The 20,677-nt window shown below is 36.8% G+C and overlaps 2 protein-coding genes across 2 annotated transcripts in view; one reads left to right on the top strand and one right to left on the bottom strand.

Moving 5' to 3' along the window:
- Window positions 1–1,717: 1,717 nt before the first annotated feature.
- DCAF16 (DDB1 and CUL4 associated factor 16) lies at window positions 1,718–2,852 on the bottom strand. Its single transcript, XM_021679392.1, has one exon. It carries the CDS (start codon window positions 2,781–2,783, stop codon window positions 2,133–2,135), a length of 651 nt encoding a protein of 216 aa, XP_021535067.1. The 5' UTR covers window positions 2,784–2,852; the 3' UTR covers window positions 1,718–2,132.
- Window positions 2,853–11,873: 9,021 nt separating this feature from the next.
- Window positions 11,874–20,677, top strand: part of NCAPG (non-SMC condensin I complex subunit G) — a 52,033-nt gene continuing 43,229 nt past the window's right edge. The window contains exons 1-7 of the mRNA XM_021679443.2: window positions 11,874–12,212; window positions 13,121–13,324; window positions 14,238–14,466; window positions 16,445–16,590; window positions 16,875–16,959; window positions 18,167–18,359; window positions 18,835–18,984. Of these exons, the coding sequence (XP_021535118.1) occupies window positions 12,102–12,212; window positions 13,121–13,324; window positions 14,238–14,466; window positions 16,445–16,590; window positions 16,875–16,959; window positions 18,167–18,359; window positions 18,835–18,984 (1,118 nt within the window). The 5' untranslated portion in view covers window positions 11,874–12,101. The remainder of the gene's footprint in view (window positions 12,213–13,120; window positions 13,325–14,237; window positions 14,467–16,444; window positions 16,591–16,874; window positions 16,960–18,166; window positions 18,360–18,834; window positions 18,985–20,677) is intronic.

Genomic DNA, 20,677 nt, shown 5'->3' with positions numbered 1-20,677 from the left:
TTAAGGCTTTTCCAGGTATCTCTCATTTTGTGTAACCCGTAATTACCTAACATATACAAACAAATGCGTTCAAATCCGGGTCTTGACTGAATATCTGACATTTTCTTTTACAAGTATGTTTCATTATCTAGAGCTCCCAATCACCTCCTATCAGAGACACTATATTGTATGTATGTATGTATCTATCTGATCAGTTGACTCTATTTAGCATTTAGTGAATGTTGAATATGCCTTAAGCAAAGCAGGATCTACTTCATTTGTTGAGAACAAATGACCATACTCTTCAGCACGTACAAAGCTGTTGGTTTATTCAGCTGCAGAGCTGGGGAAAGGCTTCCTTTCGGAGTGAATAGCAAAAATGCTTCAGGAGCAAGGCACTTTTTTATATACACACACAGAGAAAAAGAAACATATTATGGTTACATAAACATCAATATATTTTAATTTTCAGACCTCCCTACCTCTTCCCACCTTCCCCTTAAGGAAAAAAAAAAAAAAGGGAAACAGGTTTTTATAACATTTAAAAAACCCAATTTCACAGAACATCTCTACATAGAAACAGTTTCTGATACATTCAATTACACTAACAGTATGGTATGTTTTCAGTTCAGTAATTTTCCATTCATAAATATCTTTCCTACCTACTACAGGTCCCTCTTTTTTCCTTAAGACATAACAACTAAGGCTCAGCAGAAATTCTCATTGGATTATAAACATTCTTCTCTCTCCTTAAAGTTGCTATACATGTATAGAATTTGTGATTCCATTAATGCTTCCATTTTTTTTGATGCCACATCATATACAGCACTTAATTATGGAGAATAGGAAAAAAGTAAAAGTAAAATGAAAGGATATAGGATCTTTAACAATCTATTTTCTGATTCCTTTTAGATGCCCAGTCAACCAGGATCACACACACAGGTTTCACTCTATTGTAGGTGTGTGAAAAGATTTATTGGTCCCATGAATCTTCTTTTATGTATGATTTCTATGTTTTGATTCATTTCAATAAATGCAGCAAGATTCATTTATAAGGGTACATACTCTTCCTTGTTGAGCTAGAAGAAAATCTAAAGCTAATCTATGTAGAAAAACAATGCTGCTAAAAACTCCAACTTCTGATTGTATTAGGCTGAGATTTTCTGTAGTGCTAAGTTCTTTAAAGTTAGAAGAGTTCCTGAAAAGTTTGCAATGGATGTAAACAGTGCATAAAGTACTGCTGAGAACATTATGCAGATGAAATATTTTAATTCATTAGCAGTTAATATTGAAAGCATAAATGCTTTTAATCCTTTCCCATTGGTCTTTTAAAATGTGATCTGCTCTTGACCAAAGTCTGAATGCCCAGATGCAGGAAACCTATTCCCCGCAGAACAGGTGTCTGTTTAACCCCTGGTTACAATTTTTAGGCCAATGTAGCTAGAGACAGCCTGGTGGGAGCTTAATGTATAAAGGTTTATACTGTAGCTGCAGGTACTGTAATAGGCCTGAAGCAGTGCAGCCTTGGTTTGAAACTTCACTCCCTCCCCTCCAAAATAGGAACCCTAAAGGGTGCCATATATAGGCCTATCTGTATAAAAGCTGGGAGATAAATTCATAGCCCCACCATTTTCTTTTGTCTAAGGAATTCCAATTAATGCAACTATCTCATAGAAATTGTTAGAAAAGAGTATGCTCAGAGAGGTGTTATTGGGAATAGCTAAGTTCCCTCTTCCCCACTGGCTATTCTGAAGGTTAGGTAACAAAAGGGGTAGGGACCTACTTCTTCCTTCCCGTTCACAATGAAATATCTGGTTAAGAGTCCATTCAGAAAGGCAGAATAAATTGGGCGGGTGGCGGAGGGGGAGAACTGAGTGTGGACAACAGTCAACTAAACTTTTGTAATATGGTCCCTTTTGTCTAATTTTCTACTCCAGCTTTCATTTTATCCACAGGGTCTGTCAAAGGGCATGATCACCATGCATTTTTTGTAGCTGAGTTATGGTACCACTGTACTTGGTAGTACTTAAGGGCTTGTTAGGACAGGGTATGGTTTGGTTGAGAAGGCATTTGCTTTTCAACTATGGCGTGTGTGACTTTGTACTTCCTTCTCAGTTAGCAATATGAGAGATAGCAGAACAAATGGTGGGTCTTTAGAGTGATGCGGTTAGGAGTTTGTTAACTGCCTTCTGGAAGTCAGTGTACGAGTAAGTAGTGTTGATGGGTTCAGTGCGGGTTGTTTCCTTAACTGTTTTAGTTAACCAGCCACAGCAACAACCAGAAACACATGAATTAGGGATCTGTTTTAGGTATTCAGGTATGGGAGTGGCTCTACTCAATGTCCGGCTTAACTGTTTGGTGGCAAACTGCAGTGCTCCGTTTAGAGTGGCATGATCTCTAGAAAGCCGACTGGCATTTGTAAGGGGCCTTTGAAAAGGTGGGACTCCACAAGAAGCCAGAGGAGGCCATTCGGGAATTGGTTCCAGTTTGGGTACACAATGGGAGCAATGGGAGAGTCTTAGACCTATCTCCCGAAGTATATGGACTGGTGTGCTTGGATCCAAGAGTTTAGCATGATATAACCAGGAATTAGGATTTAAAGGTTTCCAAGTTGTAGAGTATTTTAAAAGGCACTTAACCTGCCAGGCAAGACTCTCAAGAGGTGTGAGGTTGGGCACCACAGGGTCTTCTTCTTCAGAGGAATCCCACTCTTGCCCAGAACTCTCATTTAGGTAGTTAGCATTTTCTTCTTCCTCACTTTCTGATTCTGATAAAGGGTCAGGAGAGGGATTTCTGGGACCCATTAGATTAGAAGCAGAAACCAGAAAAAGGTAACAATCTAAGCCAGCAAAATACTGACTAAAACTAGCAAATAGAAACAAAAGATGAAAAATCCTTCAACAAGATTAATTTGTCAGTCCATTACACACACACACAGTATGCCTCTGGCTCATATCACTGTGCAGTTCTTCAAGATTATGTTGCATATTCTTCACTTACAAAGAAGACATCTCAGTTCTCAGGACCAGTTCAGTGTGTGAAAGTGTTAAGTCACTTACCAGTGGTACAGGTCAGAGTCTCTCCTTCAAATCCTGGCTACCCAAGAAGAGAAGGGGTCCTCATCTAGGCAAGCTGATTTTCTTAGCGTGTTCTCAACTGGTCGTGATACTGTGAAGAGACACTTTGTGTACTGTTTTGTTGGCAGGGATGTTATATCTACTTGGTAATAAAAGAAACAATGGTTGCCTTTCTTGTCCGCTGTTGGTGCAAATTTTGTTCAGGGAGATGGTGGGATGAGTTGTCAGGGACATCTGGTGTACACGGATCCGATGTTTTCCATAGGTGGTGCAAATGCCCTTGGAAACTGGTGACTTAGTTGTTGAACTATCTGGAAAGGTAGCTTTAACCTGTGAATGAGAAGACTAGAGAAATGATATTAAAGCTTGAAAGCAATGGGTAACATTATTGTCCCTCTAACTTTATATAGTATCTAAGAACACAGATGCTGAACATGAACACTTACTGGGCTTTTCCATCTCTAGCTCATAGTCTTAGGCAGATTTTTCTACTGGGAATGACTCCTGGGAAGGAGAGCCTGGTGTCATTCTAATCATTTATTGGTACATATCTGGGTCAGTTTATTTTTTAGTACACTGTTCTAGCCCAGAAAATTACTTCTGCAAGAGCAGTTCCCTTATGCCCCAAACTCAGTAGAGAGCTGTAAAAGGTACTTTTTTCCCTTTAGATGTGCTTATTGGGATTAGTTTTAGGGGACCTGTTCTGGTTGTAGAGCTGCATGCGACTCTTGTTGGGACCCAAAGGTTGTGGTCATATAACCATACTCTATAGATATGAGAGAAGATGGCAGGTGTAAATTTTTTTTTTCTTCCAGGTGTAATTCTTAATATAGTAGAAATTACAATGAATGTAAACAGTTTAAACTCACAGTTAAAAGACACTCTGATTGGATTAAAAAAACAAAACAAGATTCAATAATATGCAACTAACAGAAGATACTTCAAAGCAAAAAGACATAGAAAGGCAAAAAAATAAAAGAACGAAAAAAGATGTATCAGGCAACTGTGGACCAAAATAAAGCTGAGATAGCAATCTTAATACCCAACAAAAAAGATTTCAAGTCAAAACATATAAGGGACAAAGATGGACAATAATATCAGTAAAAGGAACGGAATAAAATTATATAGTACTCATCATAAATGTTTATGATCCTGAAAGCACATCCTCAAAATTTCTCAAGTAATGGACAGAACTATATAAGCAGGAGATATAAGAAGCCTGAAAACAATCAAAATATTAATATACTTTAGGTATTTTATCAGTAGTCAGAACTCTATACCAAACTGAATAGATGTTTGAGAGTGCACATATACACACATGAAAATAGATCATGTATTAGGTTATAAAGTATAACCAGTTCTAAAGGGTCTATTTCGTTCAGACTAAATTCTCTGACCAAAATGCAATAAAGGTAAATATTAAAAGATAGTTAAAAGTAATCCTATGTTGGGAAGCTAAATAACTCATGGGTTAAAATGGAAATTATAAAGGATGTTAAATACTAAAACCGAATAATATAAGCCATACAAAGCAAAATTTGTGGGACATGGGAAACACGTACCTGAAAGAAAATTATAGCTTTGAATACACTGACGAGGAAATGAGGAAGTTTAAATATCTACAAGTTAAGCATTCAATTCAAAATAATGGAAAAGAGCAATAGCAAAATAAGCAGGAAGGAAATAAAGGCAGAAATGAAATAGCATATGAGAATAGAAAAGACTGACAAAACTAAAAGATGGTTTTTGTGAAAATATGAATAAGAAAAATGAACTAGTGAAACTTACTGAGAGACTTAAGAACACAAAAAGAGATTAAAAATAAAAAAACAGGGGACGTCTGGGTGGCTAAGTTGGTTAAGCGTCTGCCTTTGGCTTAGGTCATGATCCCAGGCTTCTGGGATCAAGTCCCGCATTGGGCTCCTTGCTCGGTGGGGAGCCTGCTTCTCCCTCTGCCTGACGCTCTCCCCTGCTTGTGCTCTCTCTCTGACAGATAAATAAGTAAATAAATAAATCTTAAAAAAAAAAAAAACAAATATATACTGAATGTGAAAATCTAGGTGAAATGGCTGAATTCTGGAAGAAAATACTAAAACTCACATAGGAAGAAGTAGATAACTTGAATAGAACAAACCAGTAAGTGTTAAAGAAAATGAAAAGGTACCAACCTCCTTTTAAAAGCACCAGGCCTATACGGTTTTATAAGTGAGTTCCACTAAAATTCCAAGGAAATTAACACCTATTTGTTTCGGAAAAAAGAAAAAAGCATATAAACTGACAAACTCCTTTTATAAGGATAATGAAATATTAACTCCAAACCTAAAGATGAACCAAATAAAAAAAGTACAGGCTCATTTCACTTGCAAAAATTCCAAATATTACCTAACAAAATCTAATAGATTAAAGAAAAAAAAGAATATGCTATCACATAGAACTTATCCCAGGGAAAGGAAGAATACCTCAACTCCAAAAAATTTATAAATATATGTCACCATGGTAAGAAAATAAAGCCAAAAAAAACCCCCAAACAAACGATTATTTTATCAACTGTGTATATTTAACCTTTCTTAGTTCCTTCAAAAACAAAACAAAATACTCTTACCAATCTAGGCAGAAAAGTTACCCTCTTAACTTGGTAAAGGTTATCATCAAAAACTTTAAGCAAATATAACCTGAATGAGAAATTTTAGATATATTCCCTCTAAAAATAAAATCAGATAAGGATAACCATGATGCCTGATATTGTCTGATCAGTACCAAAAGTCCTGATCAATGTTACAAAAATAAGAATAAAATAAAAAAAGAATAAATGACAGGTGTCAGAACTGGAAGAAAAGAGATATGGTCATCTAATTAAAAAAACCTAACATATAAACAATTAAAGCTAATAAAAGAGCTCAACGAAGTTCCTGGATTTAAGAATAATCTATGGATATTCATTATTATTTAGTATATACCACTTACTATTCTAGGAATTGCAAATGTTAACTCATTTAAAATTCTCCTAACAACCCTACAAGACAGGTACTTTTTTAAGTACCTCATTTTAAACATGAGGTTTAAGCTACCTGTCCAAGGCCATACCTCTACTAAGTGACAGGATGTGGATTTGAACCCAGGAACTTTTAACTTCTACACAAGCAATACTAACTAAAAAAATGTATTACATATATACCCTTCACCACAGTGAGAAAAAAAAAAAAACAAAAAAACCCAAACTAGGAAACTAGGATCTAGGAACTACTTAATAATATATAAGACCTCTATGAAAAATGTAAAATTCTAATAAAGGACATAAAGATGATTTAAAAATCTTGGATGGAACAAATGAATATTATAAAAAGTTTCTCCAAATTGATTTATACAATCCCAATATGAAAAGAATAAAATTGCACATGCAGCCAAACTAATGATTTAAACAGAAGAGTGAAGGGGGTTCTTGGCCTACAAGATATTAACACATACTACAAAAGTCACAGAAATTAAAAGAGGGTAGAGTTAGTGTATTGGAACAAATAGTCCAATCGAACAGAACAAAACTCAGAAATACAGCCATATGAAGTTTTGGAATGTAGTACAAAGTAAAGTTTGCAAATAAATCAAGGAGTAATGAAAGTATTTAGTACATAATATTGGTAAAGCTGGCTCATTACATGAAGAAAACCAATGTTTAGTGTTTATATATATATATAATTTATATATATATAATGCTACATACAAAGGAGGACCCACATTGGATGAAAGACCTAAGTGATTATGGTAAACTATGAAGTTAAAGGAACATAATACATGAATATAGAGTATCATTGTGACGTGGGGCCAGGGAGACTTTTATTTTTATTATTATTATTTTAAGATTTTACTTATTTTAGAGATAGAGACAGAGAGAGAGAAAGAGAGAGCATGAGTATGGGGAGGGCAGGAGGAGCAGAGGGCGAGGGACAAGCAGACTCCACATTGAGCACAGAGCCCCACGTGTGGCTTGATCTCATCACCCCGAGATCATGACCTGAGCCGAAATCAAGAGTAGGCGGCCCAACTGACTGAGCCACCCAGACACCCCCCAGGAGACTTTTAAATGAAAAAACCATAAAGCACAAGACCAAAAAATGATGAATTCAATCACATCAAAATTATTTCTGGTTTGAACTAAAGATATCAAGAACTAAGTTAACTACAAATCCACAACAAAAAGATAGCAACCTCAATAAAGAAAGGGCAAAGGACAAAAATATTCAATTTACAGAAGAGAAAATCAACCGGCCATTAGCCATATGATGAGTAGAGTTATCACATTATTCTATTTGGTAAAAATTAGAAAGCTGGAAACAATGCCAAGTGTTAGTGAGGAGACAAAGGAACAAGACCTGTAGGAACCAGTACTGCTGGTGATATTATAGTCTGGGGAAGAGAAATCTGGCTGTATCATTTGGCCAAACTATTTGCACATCTCATGATCCAGCAATTCTACTCTTGTGTATATATATATAGTAAAGAAGTTCTCATAAGACCAACATGTACTCTGAAGCTTCATCTTTGATGTTAAGGAATTAGAAGTATTGTAGGTTTCCATCACTGAAGGAGTGGATAAGCAAAATGTGGTAAAAGCACACTAGACGTATATGTCGCAACATGGATGTACTAAAGGCAGAACTCTAAATGAAAAAAGCAAAAACCAAAATGTCAACATCCCATTTATGCCATTCTGTAGGAGTGATTTTCAAAATGAGTTAGTAAACATCTCTAGTTTCAAATACACACTGAATTGTGGTAATAACATCATATGGTATGGCTTCAGGTCAATACTCCTCTGAAGAACATTTCTCTGGCTTCTACACATTCTTTTTACTTAACTCTGTTCCCCAAAATGTCTGGCACATACTACGGCTTAGGATGTCTTTTGAAAGAAAATGAGAGAATGACAAAGGTCTGCTGTAAGTAACTATACAAGCATGTTCTATTTTTATTCTATGAAGATAAAAATTCCCAATTATATTCAGGTGATTGGGTAATATGTTGCACAAAGACAAATGAAAAAAATTTTAAAGCAGGATCAATATTGCTACATTTTTTACTAGATTCCATCTGTAAGATCATTATTGGGCTTTTCTTGTTATTGTGTTACTCAAAGCATTCTTTAAAAGGCCCACTCTACTTTTTTAGCAGAAATAAGACAAAGTCTCTTTGGGGGCACATGTAAATTCTAGAGTGAACCCATCACTGTTACTCCTTTATAATCCACGTGTATAATTTTCCCACATCAAAACTGAATTAAACACAGCTATTCCATTTATTCCTATGTATAATTTACCTTTAAAGAATGATTTTACCATAATTTCAGAACTACATAGCCTTACCTTACAAAATCTTCAGTTTTGTTATATCTTCAACTAAACTAAGTTTACCAAGGACAGGAAGAAATTTATTCCCAGGTATCGCTTGTTCTTTTTTCCCACAAAACTAAAAGCGAAACTCAAGAAACAGGTGAGCTTTAAGGCAGTGAGACTAGAATGTTTAAGTTTAATATAGCATCTTTTTTTTTTTTACCAGCTTTGAGGTATGATTGATAAGTTGTATATATTTAACATGTACAATGTGATGTTTTGATACATGTATATATTGTGAAATGATTACTGCAAACAAGCTATTAATACAACCATTACCCCAGAGTTACCATTTTCTTTTTTTTTTTTTAAAGATTTTATTCATTTATTTATTAGAGAGCGAGCAAGAGAGAAACAGCATGAGAGGGGAGAGGGTCAGAGGGAGAAGCAGGCTCCCCGCTGAGCCGGGAGCCCGACGTGGGGCTCGATCCCAGGACTCTGGGATCATAACCTGAGCCGAAGGCAGTCGCTTAACCAACTGAGCCACCCAGGCGCCCCCAGAGTTACCATCTTCTTGTGTGTGGTGAGAACACTTGAGATCTACTCTCAGCAAATTTCAGGTATACATACATTATTACTAACTATAGTCACCAGGTTGTACATTAGGTCTCCAGAATTTGTAACTCCAAGTTTTTACTTTGTCCAACATCTCCCAATTTCCTCCATCCTCCAAGCCCCTGATAACTTCCATTCTACTCTGTTACTAGGAGTTTGACTTTTTTAGATTCCACCTATAAGCAGGATTATACAATATTTGCCTTTGTGTCTGACTTATTTCACTTAGCCAAATATCCTGTAGGCTGACCCATGTTGTAGCAAATAGCAGGATTTCCTTCCTTTTTAAGACTGAAGAGTATTCCATTATATATAAATCACATCTTCCATTGATGGGCACTTATGTTGTTTCCATATCTTGGCTACTATGACTAATGTTGCAATAAACACAGGAGTGCAGATACATCTTTTGAGATAGTGATTTCATTTCCGTTGGATATATACTTAGAAATAGGATTGCTGGACCACACTGGGATTTCTCTTTTTAATTTTTTGAGGAAACTCCAGACTGTTTTCTATATAATGGCTGTATCAATTTACATTCCCACCAACATGTATAAAGGTTCTCTTTTCTCCACATTCTAACACTTTTTATCTTTTGATTTTTTTCTAATAGTCATCCTAACAGGTGTCAGGTGATATCTCATTGAGGTTTTGCTTTGCATTTCTATGGCAATTAGTGATGTTGAGCACTTCTTCATATACTTGTTGGCTGTATGTCTTCTGTGGAAAAATGTCTGTTCAGGTCTTTTGCTCATTTTTTAACTGGGTTTTTGCTTTTTTGCCATTGAATTGTAGGAGTTTCTTATATATTTTGGATACTAACCCCTTAAGGGAAATATAGTTTGCAAATATTTTCTCCCATTCCAAACGTTGCCTTTTCATTTTGTAATCCATCTTTTTATGTTCAAAAAATACTAAACAAAAACATGTTATTAAATCCTAAAAAAGCTAATCAAAATAGTTAGGCTGACCTCTGGTGGCCAGATGCCTCATCCCTCAGTAACTGACAAAATGATACAAAGTCATCTCTCATTTGTGGAGAAATCACCAAATAAAATACAGTAAAGGAAATAATATTGTTAGAAACTTCACATTCAGAGGAACATAGGTAGCAGGGACCCAGGGCATAAAAACAGCTGAGCAATTAAAGGCCACAAAATAAGAAAAATGTCTCCAAATGTTAGTTTGTTCTAATTTTTAGTTTGCTAATTTTACATGAAAAACAAATGGCATATACAGTGGTTCTCAAAATAAGAATCGTTTCACACTATCCAATAATGTAGTCACTGGCCCCATGTGTCTATGGAGCACCCAAAATGTGGCTAGTGTAAAATAACACCGAATTTCAAAAACTTAGTAGGGAAAAAAGAGAATGTAAATAATTTCATTAATAATTTGCTGATTATATGTTGAAATAATAATATTTGGATATTTGGTTAATAAATTAATGCCCTTTCTAGCTTTCTCCACAGCTTTCCAGGCATTCTACATTTTATCTATAGTGGGATAATGTTAGCAGTATATCCTATAAATTCTTGGGCCTCTATGCTTTTGTTCCAGCTGATTAACCTAAAATACTCACCCTTTTTTGCCTTTTCAGAATTGGACCTCCTGATAATTTTGACATTATAGGCAACCCAAATGCTACTATATTCATTACTTTAACTAGCATTTGAATACTTATGTTGTATGTATAATATGAAGCAAGAGAATGGATGAATAAATTATCAAATATTCATAGAACAGAATACTATAGAAACCGTCTGTGCCTCAGTTTCCTCATCTTAAAAGAAGCTAGAAGTTACCCTTTGGGGCTGTTTGTAAGGACTGAATGAAGTAAAGTGCTTACAACAGTGTCTGGCAAATAAGGGTCCATAAGGTGTAAGTTAGTATTATGAAAGTATCCATATGAATAAACCTCAAAAACAATATTAATTGAAAAAAGCAAGTTGCAAAGGATTATTTTGTTTGCAAATGATGATTTATATAATGTTAGAACATGAAAACAATACAGTATATTTATTCAGAGACTTATTCATATGTCATTAATACATAAAACAGTTGAGTTCAGAAAAGCCGTTAATGCTGGAGAGAAGGTAATTCAAAAGGAAAAAGGTATACAGGCGGCTTTGTAATCTTCTATTTCTTTGGTTGGCTGTGAGTACAGAGATGTTCGTTTTTGTCTGATATAATACCATTTTTTTTTTAAGTTTAAAGACCTAGTTCCTGCTCGAAGGCACTCCAAATTTCTTTATCTTTACCACTACCCTGAACACCATCCCCTGTGTTCTCCTTTGTTGAATACATTGTCGTCATGCACCTTTGTAAACTAGGCCTCGAAAGCTGGTGCCTCTAGAGTAAGCTAGGTCTAAATTAAATCATGCCTCTCTTCGCAGCTCTTCCCAGACTGCCTCCCTCTTGCAGACCCTCCACCAGCCGAGGTCCTAAGGTTTAAAATGACAGAGGCCCGCTTCCATCAGGACACCTCGTAACGTCCCCCTCAGCAGATCGGGAACGTCCGCTTTCTCAATGGAAGCCGGGACGCTGCCCAGCCTCCAGCACGCCCTCTTTCCCTTCTCGACGGATCTCCACACGAACCCTTACGCCCGGGATCCCCTGCTCCCCTTTAGCCGGAGCAGGAATTGTTCCCCTCAGCGGATTCCCTGTTCTCACCCATGGAGGATCCTTTCTTCTTTCTCGCCCCACGCCCAGCTGCACGACCAGCTAGGTCTAGCACCACGAGCTCCGCCCGGACAGTAGCACCACGGCTCGGCAAGTAGCCGACACCACTTCCAGACGAGCCGACGCCCCCTCCCCTTACAAACGCTACCTCCCCCTCGGAAAACCGCGGCGCAGAGCCTAAGCGCATGCGCCCAAACTGCCGTAATTCAGGGAGGGATCCATCTCTTCCCGCTCTCGCGGCAGTCTCGCGGTATTTCCTTCCCCCGCGGGAATTATTTGAACGCTCTGGCGGTAACTCCACCCTGGGTGCTCAGCTGTCTGCTGACCGGAACCCGAGGCGGCTCTGTAAACTTGACCTGCGGGCCGTAGGGACCCTGCGGCCCGGAGCGGACGAGGCTCGTCCCGGCCGGGTGCCGGCGCCATGGGGGCGGAGAAGAAGCTGCTGCCGGTTAAGGAGGCCTTTCAGCTGGCGCAGCAGCCGCACCAGAACCAGGCGAAGCTGGTGGTGGCGCTGAGCCGCACCTACCGCACGGTAAGCGCGGCCCCGGGCCTCGGCCGCCGCCCCTCGCCCTCCCCGGACCAGCGTCCCCCAGGGGCCTCACGTGGCCCTCCGGACTCCAACCTTCTGAACCTCCCGACCCAGTTCGGAGAGGTCTGGAGACCTGCCCCAGGTCGCCCGGGCACCCCCTCTTCCCAGCGGCCTGCGGCGCGGACCGTTAATTCTTTGTGAATTTGGAGAGCAACGTTTACGAGCACCGGGGCGACCTGGCGCCAAGTGTTGGGCGGCTGGGTGGATCCTGAACGGGGTGGTTCAGCGGTTGTTGTCCCTCAGGTCACCGCCCACATCAGGAACGCCAGATTATTCACAGTTAAATAGAATCGAATCACCAAATAACAAATTAACCATTAGGACCCGGCTCTTCCTATTTAAGTAAATACTGTTTTGAGTGGTGCCGTGAGAAGAATAGGACAGTGAGTTTCGGGAAAATTATCTTGAGGTCCAAGAAAAATTGTAAGTCAGTATAATCGGGTTTAAGGATATGAGATAGGATGTGAACGTTATATCAAAAGGAAATCGCTGTGTAAGAGTAAGGCTAAATGTGATAAAATATGAAAGCCATTGTTGATTTTGAGTTGTTTCATGAAGAAGCATATTTTTACTAAACTGGCACCAAGGCATATTGAGAATTTAAAGGGTATTAAAGGGATCCTTTCACTGTCAACATTCACATTTGTTTTCTTCCTTGGAGAAGTACATTTCTCTGGAGAGAGATCTGTGCAATTTTTTTTCCTTTGATAGTTTGGAAACTCACCTGAGAGTTTACTAAATAATGATTTTAGTTTGAGTTACGACTAGTACTTTAAGCAGTCTTAGGGTACTGTTGGGAAAAAGGGATTATATCAGTGCAGTTTGTGAAGGGTTTCTCTTTTGTCTTTCAGATGGATGTTAAAACAGTTTTTCATGAGGAGTTTGTCCATTATCTTAAATATGCTATGGTGGTCTATAAACGTGAACCAGCGGTGGAGAGAGTAATAGACTTTGCAGCCAAGTTTGTTACTTCATTTCACCAGTCAGATACAGAAGATGATGAGGAAGAGGAAGATGGTGGCATTTTAAATTATTTGTTTACCTTTCTTTTAAAGGTATGAAAACTGGAACTTTGGGGAAGTGTTGTAGAAAACTTTATTATATTAAAAGGGCCATGGGAGTTTGTTATGTTTTAGAGAATGAAGTATTTAGTAACTGAGAAAATGTGGATGAGTCTGCCTTTTATAGGAAATACTAGAACTGTCATTAAGATTAAAAAATGGACTTAAAATAAATGCAGCATTAAGTTTTTAATGACCTCTCTTTGCCAGTTCTCACATCATTTTAAATGAGTTCTTTATTTTAGGGGCGCCTGGGTGGCTCAGTTGGTTAAGCGACTGCCTTCGGCTCAGGTCATGATCCTGGAGTCCCCGGATGGAGTCCCACACTGGCCTCCCTGCTCAGCAGGGAGTCTGCTTCTCCTTCTGACCCTCCCCACTCTCATGCTCTCTCTCTATCTCATTCTCTCTGTCAAATAAATAAATAAAATCTTTAAAATAAATAAATAAATGAGTTCTTTATTTTAGAAGTAAAGTAAAAATCCCTACAAAGAGAAGTATGCTCTTGTAATTTAGCTTATACTTACTTTGGGTTGTGTATATATATATATATATATTTTTAAAGATTTTATTTATTTATTTGAGACAGAGAGAATGAGAGACAGAGAGCATGAGAGGGAGGAGGGTCAGAGGGAGAAGCAGACTCCCTGCCGAGCAGGGAGCCCGATGCGGGACTCGATCCCGGGACTCCACGATCATGATCATGACCTGAGCCGAAGGCAGTCGCTTAACCAACTGAGCCACCCAGGCGCCCTGGATTGTGTATATTTTAATACTTTTAGTATGCATATGGATTAAGGTAGCATTGTAGTTTCTCTGCGAGTAATGAATTACTTTTGTAACTTCCTGAATTCTAAACAATTCAAATGGTATGTGATTGCAAATAAATTTTGATTTGTTCCTGTTTCAGTCTCATGAAGCAAACAGCAATGCAGTTAGATTTAGAGTGTGCCAGCTCATAAACAAGCTCTTGGGAAGTATGCCAGAAAATGCCCAGATTGATGATGATTTGTTTGATAAAATTAATGAAGCCATGCTTATTAGATTGAAAGATAAAATTCCAAATGTGAGGATACAGGCAGTTCTGGCTCTTTCACGACTTCAGGATCCCAAAGATGATGAATGTCCAGTCGTTAATGGTATGTGTAGCTTCCCAAAATCTTTTTCAGTTTCCTTGACTTCGTTAAATTCTCAGTAGAGAGGTGTTTTGTTTTTTTTTTCTCTCTCTATGTGGAATAGTATAGGTCATATATATATATATATATATGATTTTTAAAAATACTCAAGTAGCCACCACCCAACTTAAAAAAATAGAACATCATCAGTGCCTTTGAAGACTACCTTACGTCCCACCCCACTCTCAGAGTTAACGATTATCCTGAATTTTGGGTTAATTACTCTCTTGTCTTTCTGTTTAAACAATTAGCCACATGTGTGTGTCTCTAAAAAGTTTTGCCTATCGTTTTGTATGCTATATGAGTCATACTTTTCTGTGCTTTCTAATAATTATTTATAATTGTAACATTCATCCATGTTGATATATTTACTGTCTTACAGCATTCTGTCGAATGAATTGTTAACACAGCTAATTATTCTAATAATGACAGACTATCTGGTTTCCAGTTATTTTGTCTGAAAAAAATGGTGTTGTTGCTATGAACTTCCTTATCATGGCTTCTGGTGCACAGCTTAAACAGTTTTTTCTGGGGTGTGTACCTAGGGTGGATTTGTTAGGATATGTGCACATTCAGCTTTATTAGATAAGGTACAAGTGTTCTACAAAACAGTTTACTAATTAATACTCCCAGTAACCGTGCATAAAAACATTCATTGATCCATATTCTCTCCAGTGTTAGATATTGTCAGATTTTAAAATTTTTGTTTATCTGGTTGTATGTATGAAATATATCCTTTTATGCATCTTTTCGTATATTTAACAGTCAATTGTATTTCTTCTATATATGCCTATTAATGTGTTCTCATTTTTCTGTTTGTTTGTCATATTGATTTACTGGAGTTCTTATTCTGGAAAGAAATTTTGGAGTTGTGTGAATTGTAGATTTTTTTCAACTTTAGATGGCTCTTTGTTTCACCCTCTTTGGGATATCTTCTGTTAGACAGAAATTCCTAATGTCAAAATTAATCAGTCTCTGCCTTTATGACTTGCACTTTTTTCCCTTTTCTTCCTTTCTTTCTTTTGATTTGCACTTTCTTTTATTTAAGAAATTTTTCTCTACCTCTGGGCTCGTAAAGATAGTCATATTCCACTTTTCCATACATGCCTAGCTACATTTTGGGCACATTTTCATTTTTCTCTTTGTCCCTGTTAATAGCTTTATAATCAGTTTTGATAACTGATGATAGTTAATATTTTTTGGTGTTAAATGGTAGACATAATAATATTGTACAAAATAAATGTTTAATAGTCAACAAGTACTTAATTATAAAGCTGGGGAAAATTTGAGAAGTAGAGTTGAATAAACATTTAAATACAGGAAATGGATTTTGTTTCAGGGAGTAAAATTAGTTACATCCTTCTTTAGGACTCATTAAAAATCAAAATAATGAGCCCTTTATAAAACCTTATTACTTTAAAATAAGCTGCCTGCTATACTAGGCTTTCTTTTAGATCTTGAAGAGTAACAAAGACATAATCTCGGGGTGCCTGGGTGGCTCAGTTGGTTAAGCGACTGCCTTTGGCTCAGGTCATGATCCTGGAGTCCTGGGATGGAGTCCTGCATTGGGCTACCTGCTCAGCAGGGAGTCTGCTTCTCCCTCTGACCTTCTCCCCTCTCATGTGCTCTCTCTCAAATGAATAAATAAATAAAATCTTAAAAAAAAAAAAAGACAATCTTACTGATGGATTTTCCATGATCTTTAGGGCTCTTTGTTTTTAGTTTTAGACTTTGTGCCTAGTCTTTTGACAAATTTCTTAATTTATTTTTTAAGGGAAGTTGGCAGGAAAAAAATCTTCCGCTAAAATTAAATGTGTAAGACTAAAAATTGATTATCTTTATTATTTTAAAGATATTGTCAAATACCAAAATGTGGGCTATCTTATGACTGTGGTTAAATAATATTTCTTTAGTGTACTAAAATGTATTGCTCTATTTTTAGCATATGCTACTTTGATTGAAAATGATTCAAATCCAGAAGTTAGGCGTGCAGTGTTATCATGTATTGCACCATCAGCAAAGACTTTGCCAAAAATTGTGGGGCGCACCAAGGATGTGAAAGAGACTGTCAGAAAGCTGGCTTATCAGGTAAATAAGCCTAATAACTTGTGTAGACATATTCTTAAAATACTTTTGAAAAATATTTGGCATGTAATAATGATTTCTTCAATTTTTATGGATTTTTATGAGATTTTTATGGATAGAAAGTATAGATAATTTAGGTATACTCTTATTACATTAAATGTGTTACCAGATATTTGTTTTGGAAATTCTGGGTTATTTTCTTAGATGAAGGAGATATTATTAGTTATGAAATATGTAGACTATGTTGAGTTTAATGACCACCTTATTATTATTACTATCTCTTTAAGGTTTTAGCTGAAAAGGTTCATATGAGAGCTATGTCCATTGCTCAGAGAGTAATGCTCCTTCAACAAGGTCTTAATGACAGATCAGGTAAGATAGACTTCTGTATATACAAAACATCAGTAGATTTTGGTTTAGTAGACTTAGAAGATTTAGAAAACATGTGTCCTTAAGTAAGCCCATCAATGACACAGCCTGTCAAAATTTAGCTTGGTACACCATGTAGAAAACATTTCAAAGGGTTAAAGATCCTCGTAGTTAAAGGAGCAGTGTTTGTTTTAATTTTCCTGTGTTTTACAGATGAAACTATATCTCAAGGCTATATAGCTAATTTATATCAGAGGGCAGGAACTCTTTTTCAACTCTCTCTTCTAAAAAAGTGCTATCTATTCCCTTTGTGTATATCTTTTCTTTCTTTTTTTTTGTATTTGAGAGAGAAAGAAAGAAAGCATGAGAGTGGGGGGAGGAGCCAAGGGAAAGGGAGAAGCAACCGCCTCGCCCCAGAAGGCCTGACACAGGGCTTGATCCCAGGACCCTGGGATCATGACCTGACCTAAAGGCAGACTCTTAACTGACTGAGTCACCCAGGCACCCTCCCCTTTGTGTATAGCTTGATAAGAATGTGTGCTGTACTGTGGAGACAGAAATTAGGAATGATCAGACTAGCATAATTTTCCTTTTTTTTTTTTTTTCTTTTTCTCTCTTAAAACTAGAGACTGCTCACAGGAATAATGAGGAACAATATATCTTAAATTTCCAATCCCATGAGAAGACTAAGATAGCTTAATTTTGCTGTAGCAAGAAAACTTGAGTTTCAAAACATTGTCAGAGGACTAATGACTGGGAGGATGACTTCTTAAAAAACTAAGAATAAAGTTTGTTCAGTGATACATGCTTGTATGATTCACTACTGCAAATAACAATCGTGTAATAGATGAAGTCAGGCATCAGGTGAAATAATCGCTATCATAATGTCAGGACTAACACTGAAGCCCCGTGAACCCTGGGGAGAAGGAATGCAGATATTTTTGTAGGCCGTGATAGTGATTGGGTATTGGTTTGGGCCTTTTCCATTTTTATTAGAAGTGAGCAGCATAGTGATTTTTGCAATATTATTGTACCTTTTTTTTTTTTCTTCGGTATTTTTCTTTGTTGTTCTTAGTCTCTTCTCATTTTTATTATAAATACTGATTTTATGGTAACATTAATCTGATAAAAGGTCATTAATACAGACAAAATACAGGAAATGGAAGCTAGAGGGAGCCTCTGTTCACTTATATTTCAAATGACTTAACAGATGCTGTGAAACAAGCAATGCAGAAGCATCTTCTCCAAGGCTGGTTACGTTTCACTGAAGGAAATATATTAGAGTTGCTTCATCGGTTAGATGTGGAAAATTCTCCTGAAGTGGCAGTCTCTGTTCTCAATGCCTTATTTTCAGTGGCTCCTCTTAATGAACTGGCAGAAATCTGTAAAAATAATGATGGCAGGTATATATTCATTACTTGAAATGTGATACTCGTGAACTTCTCCAATTAAAATTAGTCCTTTTCTGATTACTTCGGATTGTTTCAATAGCTTTTATCTACCTCACTTGTGTTTTCTTTACTCTGATGGATGTCTTTTCTCATTTATCCCTCTTGTGTAAGAACTCACTACCTTATCATAGACTACTTTAGCTGCATTCTTTTTTTTTTCCCATTTTGTTACTTTGATTTTTGCATTAGCTTACCATGGAAAGTCCAACGACCTGCTTCCCTATTGTATGCTTGCTTGTTTGATTCTTTTTTTTTTCTTTTGCTCTAAATATTTTCATGTGTGTGTGGGTGGATTAAGTTAATGACTGCAATTAAAAGGATGCTGGTTATAAATCAGGTCTGCTTTTTATTTCCCATTTTTTATATTCCATTCAAATTTTTAACTTTAAGATTATTCTTTCTCTTATTCTCTCCCTTTTAAATGAAGGAAACTGATTCCAGTGGAAACATTAACTCCTGAAAATGCTTTGTATTGGCGTGTCCTTTGTGAATATGTGAAATCAAAAGGAGATGAAGGTGAAGAATTTTTGGAGCAAATTTTGCCAGAGCCCATAGTATATGCAGAGTATTTACTAAGGTAAAATTTTTTCTTTTTGTTTGGATTGTACTTTTGTTCCTGTGTGTGTCAACTGTGTAGCCCCCTCCCTCAAAGTCATGCATGATCAGGGGTCAGTTATTTGGCTAGGCAGGGATAAATAAGAATGTGCATTGAGTCTTTCTGAAGAATATTCTGTGCTGGACAGAACACTGAAAGAGTAAAAAGTCAATATGTTTAGGGACATTCCTTAAAACCGTTAGGATGGGGTGCCTGGGTGGCTCAGTTGGTTAAGCGACTGCCTTCGGCTCAGGTCATGATCCTGGAGTCCCTGGATCGAGTCCCGCATCGGGCTCCCTGCTCAGCAGGGAGTCTGCTTCTCCCTCTGACCCTCCCCCCTCTCATGTGCTCTCTCTCATTCTCTCTCTCTCTCAAATTAATAAATAAAATCTTTAAAAAACAAACAAAAAAAACCCGTTAGGATGTGATTATGAACATTTCTCCATAAAGTTGATGATGATGATATGTTACTCTTTGAAATTGGTTGGCAAACCTTTTCTGAGGGTCAGATAGTAACTATTTTAGTCTGTGGACCTGTGTCGCAATGACAGCTCTGCTGTGGGTGTGCAAAAGCAGCCAAAGAATATATGATGAATGATTGTAACTGTTTTCTAATAAAACTTCTTTCAACTTTTATGGACACTAAAATTTTAATTTTATGTAATTTTCATCTGTATATATTTTCAAATGTATTTGTGTATACATCCATGTATAAATAAGCTTCCATTTAGCTTGCAAACTGTATGAAACCAAGCAGCGGGCTGTATCTGGTGCATGGGCCATACTTTTCCAACTGACAAGGTGAACCTTTGTGGCTAGTTTAATATTAATTAAAACTGTCACCATTTGGCTTTTTGTTTTTTAAAAAGTTTTTTCAAAATATACCTTTTTCTTAATTATTCTCATTTCACTTTAAAATTACCAAGTAAAACATGAATGCAATTCTTGTCAAAATTCAAATACAGAAATATATAGAAGAAAAATGTGGAATTTTCCTTTCATCTCCTAATTCCTCAGTTCCATTTATCTTAGACTTAACAATTTGGCGTATACACTTTCAGACCTCTTTCTCTACATTTATATACACATACATTAAAATACATAAATATTTTAAACATAGCACACTGTACATATTTGGGGTTTTTCCCCAGCTACTTATATCTGCGATCATTATATGTTGGTGCATATAAATTTATCACACTCTTAACAACGTATCATCCCATAGTATGATGGCAATCAATTGGTAATCATAAAATCAATTTATGATGGCAATTAATTTACTTCTCTGTCAATGGACATTTAGCATGATTCCAGTTTTCACTGACAAAGTTGTGTTAGACCATACATTTTATGTATGTTGGGATTTTGTGGGGTTGATTCCCAGAAGTGGAATTGCTGGGCCAAAAGTTATATATATTTTGATAGATTTTGGTGTGTAGATTTTTAACTTTATGCTTTTGATGCATTTTTTAAAAAGCTTCTTCCATATAACATGAATTACAGGCCTGAATTCTCTTTGTATGGAATGTAGTATTCTGCTTTTGCTTATAATGATTCCATGTAAGTTAGGAGGCAAAACTATAAGTGCATTTTAATTTGTATGCAAAATATTGAATCACGGATAAATATCTTAAATGTGAGCCAAAATGGAAACTTACAACCTGAGTTCATAGTA

The sequence above is a fragment of the Neomonachus schauinslandi genome, chromosome 2 (genome assembly GCF_002201575.2).
Source record: "Neomonachus schauinslandi chromosome 2, ASM220157v2, whole genome shotgun sequence".
Taxonomy (NCBI): Eukaryota; Metazoa; Chordata; class Mammalia; order Carnivora; family Phocidae; genus Neomonachus; species Neomonachus schauinslandi.
This window is presented reverse-complemented; position numbering and strand designations above follow the sequence as displayed.

Bases quoted from the DNA above. Each gene is read 5' to 3' on its own strand.
- DCAF16 (XM_021679392.1), bottom strand. From the start codon at position 2,783: ATGGGTCCCAGAAATCCCTCTCCTGACCCTTTATCAGAATCAGAAAGT.